This window comes from Urocitellus parryii, unplaced genomic scaffold, assembly GCF_045843805.1.
Source record: "Urocitellus parryii isolate mUroPar1 unplaced genomic scaffold, mUroPar1.hap1 Scaffold_164, whole genome shotgun sequence".
Lineage (NCBI taxonomy): Eukaryota > Metazoa > Chordata > Mammalia > Rodentia > Sciuridae > Urocitellus > Urocitellus parryii.
The window spans coordinates 156,845-171,539 of NW_027552152.1; the positions used below are offsets into that span (position 1 = coordinate 156,845).

The 14,695-nt window shown below is 47.8% G+C and overlaps 1 protein-coding gene across 1 annotated transcript in view; it reads right to left on the reverse strand.

Moving 5' to 3' along the window:
- LOC113177158 (ubiquitin-protein ligase E3C) overlaps positions 1-13,379 on the reverse strand; it is a 93,649-nt gene extending 80,270 nt beyond the window's left edge. Inside the window, exon 1 of the mRNA XM_077794489.1 lies at positions 13,216-13,379. Coding sequence (XP_077650615.1) covers positions 13,216-13,281 — 66 coding nt within the window. The 5' untranslated portion in view covers positions 13,282-13,379. The remainder of the gene's footprint in view (positions 1-13,215) is intronic.
- Between the last annotated feature and the right edge of the window lie 1,316 nt (positions 13,380-14,695).

Below are 14,695 nucleotides of genomic sequence, written 5' to 3' on the forward strand. Positions count from 1 at the left end.
ACTGAGACTGGGAGAAAGGACCAGGCTCCCCTGCTCCTCAGCTCGGCCCAGTTCAGCTTGCTCCCTCACACTCAGGGCTGGAGGGCCAGTGCCTCGCAGCAGTGATGCACAGCTTCACCGACACTTTAACCCAGGCACCCTGTTGGCCGACTGTTCTCAGAGCACGCCTCTTTCAAAGCTATCTCACACCACAGCTGCAACCCTCGCCCAACCTAGAACATATAAACCACAAACTTCACTATTTGCTCTGTGAGCATGAGGCACATTATCTTTCTTCTCAGAAAATTAAAGATGGTCAAATTTCACAGATACCACTTAGAAGTTTTTAAATGGGGAAAACTGCTTTCTTTATATAATAGCATGACATTAATAGTTTAGATTTAATTAAAACATCAGAACATAAAAAATTTTATGGTCAAAACCTGAAGTATAAGGGCTGCAGTTGTGGCTCAGTGGTAGAGCGCTTGCCCAGCATGTGTGAGGCACTGGGTTCAATCCTCAGCACCACATAAAAATAGATAAATAAGTAAAATAAAGGTATTGTGTCCATCTACCACTAAATTTTTTTAAAATCACATGATAATTTTCATAAAGCCAAATGCTCAAATTTACTGCTAGCCATTTATAATTTTTTTTTTTGTTGTTACTAACATCTTGATTAAAAAAATGTGAGGCAGCCGGTTTCATGTTTTGGGGTTATCTTTCATTAGCAGCTGTTACGGTCTGGGTGAGACAGTAGTGAGAAGATCTGAGGGGGAGTGATTGGGTTTTAATCCTAATGGGATTAACTGAGTGGTAACTGAAGGCAGGGGGGGTGTGGCTGGAGAAAGTGGGGCACTGGGGGCATAACTTTGGGGTATGTATCTGTATCTGGAGAGTGGAGACTCTGATCATCGTGTGAGCTGCTTCCCTCTGCCACACTCTTCTGCCACGTTGTTCTGGCTTATCTGGAAACCTAAGGAATAAAGCAGCTGTCAATGGATTGCCACCTCTGGAACCGTGAGCCCTCAAATAGACTTCTCCTCCTCTATTGTTGTTCTGGTCAAATCTGTCAGTCACAGAGGCAAAAAAGCTGAGTAAAACAGCAAAACACCTACTCCCCTTAGGTATGCAAACAAAACATCTAGCTTCATGCCAGCCCCGATCCATGCCTCCTGGCTCTTGCACACTAACACACCACTAACATTTTACTTGATTCACAGACTGGTCAGCTCAAATACTTCCCGAGGAGTAAAAGAAAATATTAAAAGTGAACAGAAGTATCTGTGAATAATGCACAGCCAACATTATGTGTGGTTTTCTCTTTCTGGGTAGACCTGCATAAGAGTTTATATGAAAACCTAAGAGCAATCAATTTCACATATGCAAGTAAAACAGTATCAGCCACCAATAAGCTTTTAAAACAGAATGCACAATGATTCCCAATTCAAAAACAGTTTTCAAAAAGACCAGAAAATAACTCAACCATATATTAGCATTGTTTCATTTCTAAGTGATAGGTGGGGTTCTAAATAGGTAAATCTGTATCTGTATTTCAGTATAACCCAAATGTTCTATCACATTATAGTCAGGAGAGCACATTTAAAACTAAGCAAAATGGGACTGGGGTTGTGGCTCAGCAGTAGAGCACTTGCCTGGCATGTGCAAGGCCCTGGGTTCAATCCTCAGCACCATGTAAAAAGTAAACAAATAAAATAAAGGTATTTTTAAAAAACAAAAAACAAATAAGCAAAATGCAGTTTAAATCACATTTTCATAAATTCCAAAAGATGTTATTTTCTTACATCAGAATTTAATGGTAAACAGCAGTATTCCAGGGTGGGGGGGCAATGGGAATTGAACCAGAGGCACTTTATCTCTGAGCCACATCTCCAGCTCTTTTTCACTTTGTCTCTCTCTCTCTCTCTCTCTCTCTTAAGTTGTCAATGGGACTTTTATTTTCTTAAATATTTTTAGTTGTAGATGGACACAATACCTTTATTTTGTTTATTTAGTTTTTTATGTAGTCCTGGGGATTGAACCCAGGGTCTCACACATACTAGGCAAGCACTCTACCACTGAGCTACAACCCCAGCACCCCAGCTCATTTTTAAATTTATTTTTTTAAGACAGGGTCTCACTAAATTGCTTAGGGCCTTGCTAAGTTGCTGAGGCTGGACTCAAATTTGCTACCCTCCTGTCTCAATCTCCAGAGCCACTGGGATTACAGGCATGTGTCCTTGCACCCAACAATGGCACTATTTTAATACCAAATCCACAGTCTTTTTATATCCATCAATAGGGAAGTTGTTATCTTAAGGGTGCCATAATCCAAGCAATGGAACATTATGCATCCATTAAAAGTAACAGACATGGGGCTGGGACTGTGGCTCAGTGGCAGAGAGCTTGCCTCACGCTTATGAGGCATTGGGTTCGATCCTCAGCACCACATAAAAATAAATAAAATAAAGGTATTGTATACATCTACAACTAAATGTGTGTGTGTGTGTGTGTGTATAAATACAAAAGGCATAAAAAAGTTCCTGCGGGATCACTAAGATATAGTGGGAGGTGAAGAATAATTCATTCTCTTACTGATTCTGAAAATAAGGGAGATGTTTAATCATGTTTAGACCAATTCTGAAAGGACACCAAGGAAACAGCCACAGTGGGAAGTGAAGGGTCTCTTAGTAAGAGAAGATGTCACCCTGTGCTCTTTAGAAGGTCTTCTTTAAATTTCCCCTCAATTAAAAAATTTTAAAAATTTTAAAGGCCACTAACTAGAGATTGGAAACATTTTTAAAGCAAGGAAGATTAGTGATAATCTACCCAACTTTCTCTTATCAAGAATTACAACTTTCAAATTGCAAGATGTGACCAAGAGAGCCCAGAAACGATGAACAGCTACACAGCTACGTCACAGTTGGTAGTTCAACATTTCTTCAGGTTCCTCTCATACCTGACAGTTCTGACTTTTGCTGTAAGCTTGTCCCACAGGAGAGAGATGTCCCAGAAACCATGCTACCTGCCAGCACACTAGTTTACTAACTCTTTTAACACAATCAGGTAACCTAAAGCTACATCATAAAGAAACTGAATTAAAAACATAGAACGTTTTTAAAATGTTTTCTAACAATAAAGTTTTATTTTAAAAGCTGTTGTGCATGTTTTCATAGGACATGAAAGCCCCTGTCTCTGCTCTTGCAGATATAGGAGTGCACACTTCAAACAGGAGGCAGACACCGGGGTGCAGGCTGAACAGAGCCTCCGATTCACTCCAGGATGAGCAGACCAGAGCTCACATGTCCAGCCCAGTGGGTTCCACTCAACTCTATGGACTCAGTTTCTTCTCTCATGGAATAGCCACCTCTGCTTCACAGAACATGGAAGGTTAACTGAGAGGTCCCATGGAAGGCGTCCTGCAACAGGGGTTAAGTACTGAGTACTGAGCACAGCAGGGTATCTAGCTGCAACAAATAAGGACTGAAAGAAATCATGCTGGGGCTCATTGTATCTTCACTCTGCAGTGAAAGAAAGATGCAGGGACAGCTCTTAACAGCATAGACCAGGGAACAGAAATCCACATAATTTCTCCAGAGAACAAAGTGTTTCAAGAGCCTTAATAACACGCAAGCAGTTCAACTTCTTTCTGCCATTTATCCTAAAAAACAATTAAAAATTGCTGGCTATCATGTTGATCACAATAAAACAGAAACAACCTAAAAATCCCCAAATAAAAGATAAGCATGTATAGCTTATACAAAGCTCACACAATAAGCATGCACAACAGCTTTTAAAATAAAATTTTATTGTTAGAAAACATTTCTTAAAACGTTCTATACTTGGCAGAGAGAACCGGGGGCATACAGCCCACGACCAACACAGAGACCAGGAACCACAGCAGGGCATCAAGAACTCAGGTGTTTCCTGAGGAAGGTGCAGCTACTCTGAGACCATCTCAAAATACAATAAAATGAATTGGAATGTGACTCTAGATTACCCCTGGGTTCAATCCCCAGTGCCATTAAAAACAAAAAAAGAAAGAAAAGGAAAAAAAGGAAGACTTGAACAAATGGAGAGCCCCCATGTTCCCAGACTCAATATTGTCAAGATGTCAATTCTTCTCAATTTGATCTACAGATTCAAAATTATCCAAGTCAGAATCACAAAGCAATTCTGTGAATACTGACAAAGTGGCGTGTGGAGGGACAAAGACTAAAGTCAGCAAAGGGACTGACACTGTAGAACTACAGTGATCAGGATGGTGGGGTCTTGATGAAGAGGAGACAGAACAATAGAACAGAAAAGAAAAGCCAGAAACAGACTAGAAACACACACACTCACAGAACACACAAAGCTGGTACAAGCCTCTACAGTGAAAATCACAAAACATTGACACAAGGAACTGCAGACACACATAGAAGAGGAAGAACTCTCAGGTTCACGGACTGAAGAACTACTGTTGGCCTGTCCTTAGGACCCCAAAGCAATTTACAGAAATCCCCATCAACATCAAGGACACCCCTCATAGATGGAGAAAAACAACCCTAAGACTCACGTGGATGCACAGAAGACCCAGTGGCCAAAGCTATCTTGAACAAAAGGAACAAAGCTGAGGCTCCACAAGACCTGATTTCAAGACGTGGTCGAGTGCCACACTGACCAAAACAGCATGGCACTGGCAGAAAAGCAGGCACACGGCACAGTGAGACAGACTGGAGACCCCAGAATAACCCGCCACCTACAGCCAAGTGATTCCCAGCACAGGTGTCAGAAACACACTGGAGGAAGGACAGCGTCTTCAACAGATGTGCTGGGAAAAGGGGACACCCACATGCCGAAGAACAACGCGTCCACGCTCTCTCACCCTGTATGAAAATCAGCGCAGAGTGGATCAGGGGCTGGAGGTGGTGGTGCACGCCTGTAATCCTAGAGAAGAGGCTGGGGCAGGTCTCGAGTTCAAGGCCCGTCTCAGCTACTTAGCAAGATGCCGACTCAAAATAAAAAAATAAAAAGGGCTGGTGGGGATGTAGCTCAGTGATTAAGCACCCTTGGGTTCAATCCCTGGTACCCCATGCCCCCTCAAAAAAAGTGGATCAATGACCCAAATTTAAGACCTGAAGCTATAAAATTTTCAAAAGGAGATGAGAGAGAACACTCAGGATATTGGCATAGGCAGTGATATTTTTATAGAATCCCAGAAGCTCAGGTAACACAGTAAAAATACATAATTAGGATTCTGTTCAACAAAAAAACTTGTGCACAGCAAAGGAGACAATCCACAGAGTGAAGAGACAACCACAGAATGGGAAAACCACCTGCCGGCTATTCACCTGATGGGTTAATATCCAGAACATGTAAGCCACTCAGGAAAAAAATAAAATAAAATAGGCAATAATCTGAATAGACCCTTCTCAAGAAGAGAGATACAAAAAGCCAACAAATATATGAAAAAAAATGCTCAAGGGCTGGGGTGGTGGCTCAGTGGTAGAGCGCTCACCTAGCATGCACAAGGCACTGGGTTCCATCCTCAGCACCACACAAATGTAAAACAAAGATATTGTGTCTACCTAAAAAAACTTAAAAATAAATATTTTTTTTAAAAAATGCTCAATATCATTAGCCATCAGGGAAATGAAAATCAAACCCAGAAAGAAATATGATTTCACCCCAGTCAGGTTAGTTATTATGAAAGAGGAAAAACAACAAATATTGGTGAGAATGTAAATCAGTTATAGGCATTATGGAGAACAGTACAGATGGTCCTCAAAAAACTAAAAACAGATTCATCTTCTGATCCAGCTACCAGGTACTCCCCTAAGTGTATATCCCAAAGAAATGAAATCAGCAGGGACTGGGGATGTGGCTCAAGCAGTAACGCGCTGGGTTCGATCCTCAGCACCACATAAAAAAATAAAATAAAGATGTTGTGTCCACCGAAAACTGAAAAATAAATATTAAAAAAATGAAATTAGCATATCTAAGAGACGCCTGCATGCTCACACTTAATGCAACACCCTCCACCGCAGCCAAGGCCTAGACTGGACCTGGGTGCCCACTGACAGAGGAGGGACAAAGGAAATGGAGCACAGGTACACTCGGGCGGATCACTCAGCTCTAAGAAGTAGGGCTGGAGGACAGCGAGTCGAGGGAAGTAAGCCAGACAGACAGGCGTGGGAGCCTGTCCTCCCCCAGGTGGATGCTGGAAGAAGCCAGCCTGGGTGTCCAGCAGTGAGGACGAGAGGCTGGGAAGGGAGGAGAGGGAATGCAGGGCGGCAGATCACAGGTACCAGGAGTGAGTTCTGGGGCTCCCAGCACAGTAGGGGTGCCTACAGTTCACCAGAACCTACTGTGCACTTCATGAGGAAGAGAGGAGAGGAGCCTGAAGGCTCCGCAGCAAGAGGTGACGGGGACTGGGGACAGAAAGGCTCATGGCCCTGATGTGACCAGTCCACGCTGGAGCCCCGTGTTGAAAAGGAGCACGCTTTTCAACACACACATGCCAATAAAAAATCTAATTTAAAAAATGATTGTAAAATATAAAAGTACTTGAAAATAACAGGAGAAAATCTAAGTGATGCTGGGTTTGGCAAAAACTTTTACAACACTAGAAGCATGATCCATGAAAAAAATATTGGTAAACTGAACTTCATTAAAATTAAAAACTTCTAGCCAGGAGCAGTAGCTCACATCTGTAATCCCAACTACTCTGGAGACTGAAGCTGGAGGATCTCAGGTTCAAGGCCAGACTGGGCCACTTAGCAAGATCCAGTCTCAAAAATACAAAAGAAAAAGGCTGGAGATGTGTAACTCAGAGGCAGAATGCTCCTGGGTTCAATCTCCAGAACTAAATAAATAAAAGTAAAAAACAAACAAACAACAACAACAAAAACCTTCTGTGAAAGACCCTCTTAAAAGAGAATGAATAAACAAGCCACAGGCTGGGAAAGAATACCTGCAAAGGACAGAGCTGAAAAAGGACTTGTATATAAAATACATACAAAATGTAAATGAAAATGTCAAAACACAGTAATAAGAGATGGGTGCAGTGGTGCACACCTGTAATCACATCAACTTGGGAGGTCAAGCAAGTCAGAGGCCAGCCTCAGCAACTCAGCAAGACCCTGTTCTCAAAATAAAAAGGGCTGGGGTATAGTTCAGTTAACCTGGTTAGGTGCTCAGGTTCAATCCCACATACAAACAACAACAAACAAATCCAAAAATGAAAACCACGACAATAAAAAAGCAAACAACCCAACTTAAACTTGGCAAAAGATCTACAGATACCTCTTCAAAAAAGATACGTAGATTGGCAAGTGGGCGTATGAAAAGACCCTCAATACCGATGGCTAAAACCAGAATACTGACAACACCAAAGGCTGACAAGGACATGGGGCAACAGGAATGCCCAGTCATTGATGGTGGGTGTGCAAAAGGCTGTAGTCACTGCTGAAGGCAGTTTGATAGCTTTCCACAAAGTGAAACATCTAGTTTTAACACAGAATCCCAAAGTGGTACTTCTTGATATTTACCCAAATGACTTGGAACTGATGTCCATACAAAGATCTACACACAAATGTTTACAGAGGCTTTATTCATAACTGCCAATACTTGGAAGCAATCATGGTGTTCTTCAATACAATATGTCCCTTACACAGGTGAGTGAATAAACTCTAATGCATCCACACAATGAAATACCATTTGGGGTTGGGGATTCAAAAAGACACAAGCAGATAAGCATACTGCAAAGTGAGAGAATTTGAACTGCAAAGGCCAAACCCACCAAATGCACAACACCAATAACAAAGTAAAGACTGTCAAGGCCATGCAGCCTATACCTTAGCTATTCAGGAGGCTGAGGCAGGAGGTTGCAAGTTCAAGGTCAGCCTGGGCAAATTAGCAAGGCCCTATCTTAAAATGAATTTAAGAAGGGCAGGGGCTGGTAGAGAAATTGCCTGGCATGCACAAACTCTGCGTACAAAGCCACAGAGACAGGAAAAAAAAATCTGTGGTTGCCAGAGGTTGAGGGGAGAGAGGGATAAACAAGCAGAACAGAGAAAGAAGATCTTTCTGTGTGTGCTATAAGGATCGACAGATGTTAGTGCACATCTGTCAATCCCAAAGAACGTCCAACACAAGCAGTGAATCTTATTTATACTATGGACTTGAGTTAACAATAATGCACTGACATAGGTTAATCAGCTGTCATAAGATCCACACTAAGGCAACATAATAACTGAGGAAGGGTAAGGCGCAAGACAAGGGACACATGGAAGTCAGCCATCTGCTCTGCTGTCTGCAAACCTAAACTGCTCTGGAAAACAATCTACTAGGGTTTTTTTTTTTTTTAGCCAGGGACAGTTGGACAGGGTGGCCATACCTATAATTCCAGGACTTGGGAGGATGAGGCAAGAGGGTAGCAAGTTCAAGGCCAATCTCAGCAACTTAGTGTGACTCCGTTTAATAATAAAAAATAAAAAAAGGCTGGGGATATAGCTCAGTGGTAAAATGCCACTGGGTTCAATTCTCAGAACAAACAAACCAAAAAAGACAAAAGAAGAAAAACAAGGAAGAAAGAGAGCACACCATGGTCCTGAACACTGAAGTGATCTCAGTCTACTGCCACTATTAATCAACTACCTTCGGCAACTCAACAGAACTGAACCCTTTGTGACCACACCCACCCAGTGACTTCTTTCCTTCTGCTTACACCTGACTCTGCCGGGGCTCTTGCCTCCTCCAGGTCTCTGAAAGCCACAACCCTTTCCTTCCTTTCTCCTCTGTACTTGAGTAATCCTTCTTCATTCCCCAAAATACTCCTTAGACCCTGAACCCCCTCTCCCTGGCTTCCATCTTCTGGGCCCTTTCTAATAGGTCTACTCCCTTGACTTCCAGATGGTCTGCAGGGTCCTTCCTACACTCTGACCTCTAACTCCTGCTACTCATAACCAAGGTCTCCCTAGTTCCAAATCCCAGGGGTGGTTAGTGCATGCCTCAGCCACCCCTGCAGCAGTCAGCACTGCTGGCCACTCTTCCCTCCTGTCCTTCCTAATCCCTTCCTGTCCTAAAATGCATGTTATCCTAGGACACAACATTCTAAGCCAAGGTCTGCTGACAGCCACCCAGATTTCTGCCCAAGTGCCTCCCTCCCCCATGTGTAATGCACTGCTGTACCCCACAAGAACCCACCACTCCTCGGGCGTCCCCTCCTAGCCCTGACACACACCTAGGCGCTCTGTGCCAGGAGACTCTAGCCCTGCTCCGACTCAGCTCCCAAATGGAACCAAACCCAAGCCGAGCAAGCTTCCTCTCCAGACTCTGGAACTGAGATCAATGCGTGTGATCAGGTAACCACACAGCCAAGATCCCCTGAGGGAGAAACAGCGCTGCCTGCAGAGGCAAGAATAAGCTCAAGAAAGATGCTAACTACCATGGTACCGACAACCCAGATTCTGTGAGCATCATCATCCCCCTTATTGACTTTTTTCCCTTAATTTTTGATTTACTAAGTGGGTTCAGTGGAGTTAAAATCAAATGACCCCAAAATGGTATTCTATGTACTAAGGAAAACAATGTGCCAATTAAAATATGTCATGTCATCAACATGTACCTGATTTCAGAAGTATTAGGAAGTAAAAGCTGTCTACACCTAGTGCTCCGAGGGCAGGACCGGGCCAAGCAGCTCGCACTCCCAGGTCAGCCCACGGGAGATCCACCAGTCTACTGCTATTTAATTTGTCACGTTTTATTTTTTTTTTTAAATATTTTTTAGTTGTAGATGGACACATACCTTTATTTTATTTATTTGTCTTTATGTGGTGCTGAGGACGTAACCCAAGGCATCACACGCGCCACAACCCCAGCCTCACTTGTCAAGTTTTAAATTTTACCTTCCCAGCAAGATTATAAGCTTGTCAAGACTTCCTCTACAGAGCCTTTATAGATTAATAAACACTACAAATATTCATTTAATTTGAGAAGATATATTTATTCAAAAGGTGATATCTGGTTTCCCACTAAGCTGAAGAAAGGGAAGACTCCAAATAATCACTGAAGACATGAAGAAAAGCTCACTATGATTTTTGTTTATTCAATAGGGAAAGGACTTTTGTAGACCCAAAGAGACTGAAGAACACGCACATGTAGGTCCCAGGGAGTGAGTCCCAACCCTTAGTTCAGTGAGGATTTATAGGTTTTGAGAAACGGATGTGACTCCCATTTTTGAGAAACCATCTTCTACCTCAAGGCCTGTCCAGAGGGAGGGGGCGTGACCTTTGTCCTCGGAGAAACCCACAGAGCGCTCCCAGGCACATACCCACCCTGCTGAGTTGTTTAACAGGAGAGATCTGCTGGTCACGTGTCCCTGACTCAGGCTAGGTGAGGACCCATAGCAACCCCCTAGCAATCACCAATCAGCGAGAGATAGGGAAAATATCTGAAATGCCAGGTGACCCTCCCAGTAGTTTCGTTAACTGATAACATGATTAGGCCTCCCAGCAGTTTAGCGCACACACTCTTGCAACTCCTCGTGGCCTAAACCAATCAGTTCAAATGTAGGCACCACTTGAACTAACCAATCACCCTTACCCGACTTGTTCCCGCCAGTGAATGTGCTAATCAATGTTAAGAGTTGTTTGATTTTCCCCGTAGTGTGAAATGATTGCTGTGTGATGTTGTGACGCATAGAATATCCCCCAAAACCTATAAATCCCCCAAAACCTGAACTAAGGGTTGGGACTCACTCCCTGGGACCGCTGCTTTGGAAATGGTTGTGAGTCAGGCTCGAGACTCTTGTGTGGGGGGAAAAAAAAAGACTCTTGTGTGATTGCATTGGATTTGGCTCCTGGAGGTCTACTGGGGTCCCACAAATCTGGCATTACAGTGCTCAATCACTGGCCACCAGGGAACAAAAGTAAGGCCACAAGGAATCCACAGCCCTCCCAGACTTGCCAAAATGAAAAGGACTCACAAAACCAAGTGTTGGCAAAGACTTGGAGCCTCTGACCCTCTCTGATGCCACTGGCCGCAGCACTGGCAGGCACGCTGCTGAGGGTGGCTCACGGATGACACACGACCTACAGGATAAGTGATGTCCACCAAGACACACACAACAAATGCCTTTGAAAAGCAGAGGACAGACTGTGGCATGATCACACAGTGGACCTGGGTGGCACATCTGGAAGTATCTCAGAGATGATGCTAAGTCAAAGAAGCCCGGCACAAAGAAAGGACAGGATGTATGCAACCTCACCTAGGAACAACAGGAAAGCTCATTTATGGAAAATAAGGTCAGAGGAGGAGTCACCCTAGGAGGAAGAACACTGAAAGAGACTCCTAAGAATGTTCTTCATCTGATGTGAGCACTGAGCCATCTACATATGGGTGTAAAAAACTTTTAAGCTAAATTTAGCCCTAGTTCCACCCAGATTCCTGTACTGGCCTGGGGCACCCACTTCCCTTTTGCCCTCTCTGGAGAATGACCTTGGGGACGCATGCCTGAAGAGAGGGCAACTCTGGGACTCTCTCAGTGGGAATGGGCCAAAGCTAGACCCATGGCCAGGAAGACTCTGCTACCTGCCCCTCACCCGTTCCAATTTCACAGGCAGGAGGACCACTGTAAGATGATTAAGGTATGTGGATCTGACAGGGTCAAGTTTTTAAAAGGAGGGAACTGTTTGCACAGTTAAAAAGCAAAATGTGCAGGTGCGGTGGTGCATGCCTGACTGTGGAGGCTGAGGCAGGAGGATCCCAACCAAGTTCAAAGTCAGCCTCAGCAAAAGCGAGGTGCTAAGCAACTCAGTGAGGCCCTGTCTCTAAATAAAATAAAAACAGGGCTGAGAATGTGGCTCAGTGTCCCCAAGTTCAATTCCTGGTAGGAGGGCGGGGAGCAAAATGTACGCACAACCTTGCCTGGAGATTCTGATCAACAGATAAGTAAAGATGTGTTATTGGGTGAAAAAACTCCAAGCCTGTGTCAGGACAAGCCAGGCACTCATGACCACAGAAGCCACAAGGTTCATGCATACAGGGGCAACATGGGAGGTGCTACTAGCTCCAAAAACAAGTATGCCATCTTTCCACCGCCAACTCTGTCAACTCCTAGAGTTCTCTCAAGTCCCCCCTGTAGAACTCTGTTCTGGTATAAAACTGTCAATAGTTCACAAGCCCCTTCCAACTCAATTATGCCTGACAAGTATCTATTTCCAGCACCTAGCTCTGCAGCTACTTCCACCAATCACCACCAGACACCTCAAATGTTAAAGGTGCTAGCACACTTCTCGCCCACCTGGGCCCAGGTCCACTTCCACTGCCCTCAGAAACCACCCTGGCTTACATCTTTTGGGGCAGTTCTTACTAGGACTTGAAAACCGGCCCGGGGTTAAAAGCCAACCCCGCTGGAAGGGCAACAAGCTATCCCCGAGGGGGGAAAGACCACTCTGTACACTGCGGCTCATTAAACTCGGCCAACTTTACCAGCACGGCAAGCACAGGGCCCACACGGCTGGGTCCGACGCAGGGGCGGAGCAGCGAGGCAGGGCCACTCCCAGGATCGCTGGCCATCATGCACGCGGACATTACGGGCTGGGTGGACACCGCCGGCCGGAGGACGCGGCGGGTCAGAGTGGTCACCTGCGCCGCAGGGTGGTGGGGAGTGCCGGGGGCTGGTAGGCGGGCCAGGGTGAACGCGGGGGGACACAGAGGGTCGACAGGGAGTCAGGGTGGACGCTGGGGCTCAGGTGGACCATCAGGACTCAGGGTGGACGCGGCGGTGCGGGGAGACGGCGGGGGGGTGGTCAGGGTGGACCACCGGGGCTCAGGTGAACGACGGGGGCTCAGGGTGGACTCGGCGGTGCGGAGGAACAGTGGAATCAGAGGGGACAACGGGGTCTCAGGGTGGACCACGGGGTCTCAGGTGGACCACGGAGACTCGGGGGGACGACGGGGGCTCAGGGTGGACCATGGGGGCTCAGGGGGACGACGGGGGCTCAGGGTGGACGACGGGGGCTCAGGGGGACCACGGAGACCCAGGGTGGACCATGGGGGCTCAGGGGGACGACGGGGGCTCAGGGTGGACCACCGGGGCTCAGGTGAACGACGGGTGCTCAGGGTGGACCATGGGGGCTCAGGGTGGACGACCAGGGCTCAGGGGGATGCGGCGGGGCGGGGGACGCGGGCACCGCAGCGGCGCCGCCCTCGCGCCCAGGCAGGCCCGGCCCAGCCCGGCGCTGCCCTCACCTTCCTGCTCGCGCCGCCGAGCGACACCTTGGGCCTCGTTTTGAAGTCCCCTTCGAAGCTGAACATCTTCGCCGCCTATCCCATCTGCGCGGCCCGGGGGGCGCGGGCGGCCTCGGGCGGGTCCGGCGCTCCGGGCGGGGTCTGCGCTCCGCACCCAGCCGGCGGGCGCGCGGGCGGCGAAGGGGCGGGCGGCCCCCGGGCTCCTGCCTGGTCCACGCCCGCCGCCGGGCCGAGCGAGGGGCGCCGCCGCGCCGCTGACCCCGCGCCTGCACCGCCGCTGCCGCCGGGACGGAAGATGGCGGCCGCCGCGCTGCCGTGCGCGGCCCCGCTAACGCGCGCGGCCCCGCCATCGACGGCGCGGCGCTCCTCCCGGCGGCCTCCGCGAGCGCGCCTCGGCCATCGACAGCGCGGCGCTCCTCCCGGCTGCCCCCGCTTGCGTGCGCGGCCCCGCGAGGCGCGTCGGTCCTGAGCGCGCGCGGGCGGCCCGGGACGGTGGGGAGCGGCCACGGGGGAAGATCCCGGGGCCCAGCGGCGTTGCGCCACCGCCGTGGCTGGGCTGCGGCGTCCGGGTGCTACCGATGTGACGCTGGGGTCAGTTCCAAAGCTGCCGCCTCGCCGTCAGGTCCCCGAGGGTGGTGGCCGGGCACACAGCGGGCAGACGCGGGGGCGAGTGGGCGGCCAAGCACCCGTCCGGCCCCGAGCGGCGGCGGCCCGTTGCAGCGAGCACCAGAGTCACCTTCTGCGGCGGTGACTTCGGTTACCCTAGCGACCACAGCCAAAGGTGAAAAATTCCAGAAGTCGATGATTAAACCCTGCCCCGTCCGAGTAGCCGACGGGAGCTCGCTGAGCTCTGCGGGGCCGGGAGGCCTGCCCTGTCCAGTGTCCCCCGCGGTGTGTGCTGTCTCCCTAGTCCCCCGGGGCCCCCTCACGCTGTCTTCAGGTCCTCCTCGCCTTACTCACAGTAGCCCCAGAGGGCCAGGGCGAGGGGGAGAGCTCCTTCAGCGGGAAGCTGTGTGGGAAGGAGCTCACGTGGGGCCAGCACTACCCACTGTGTCGTGTTCTTTTTTTTAAAATTTGTTTTTAGTTGTAGATGGACACAGTATCTTTATTTATTTTTATGTGGTGCGTCACACGTGCTGGGCAAGTGCTCTGCCACAGCTCTCAGTTGTCCTTTGAGTGTCTTGGGACATGTCCCCCTCAGATGGGAGGGGGGACCACTAGATGTCTACCTTTACAGTTCCTTGTATATCAATTATAACTCAATAAAACTGCTTTGAAAAAGGACCAAGCCAGAAGAAGTGGCACACGCCTGTAATCCTAGCAGCTTGGGAGGCTGAGACAGGAGGGTCACAAGTTCAAAGCCAGCCTCAGCAAATGTGAGGCACTGAGCAATTCAGTGAGACCCTGTCTCTATGTAAAATACAAAATAGGCCTGGGGATGTGGCTCAGTGGTCAAGTGCCCCTGAGTTCAATCCCCAGT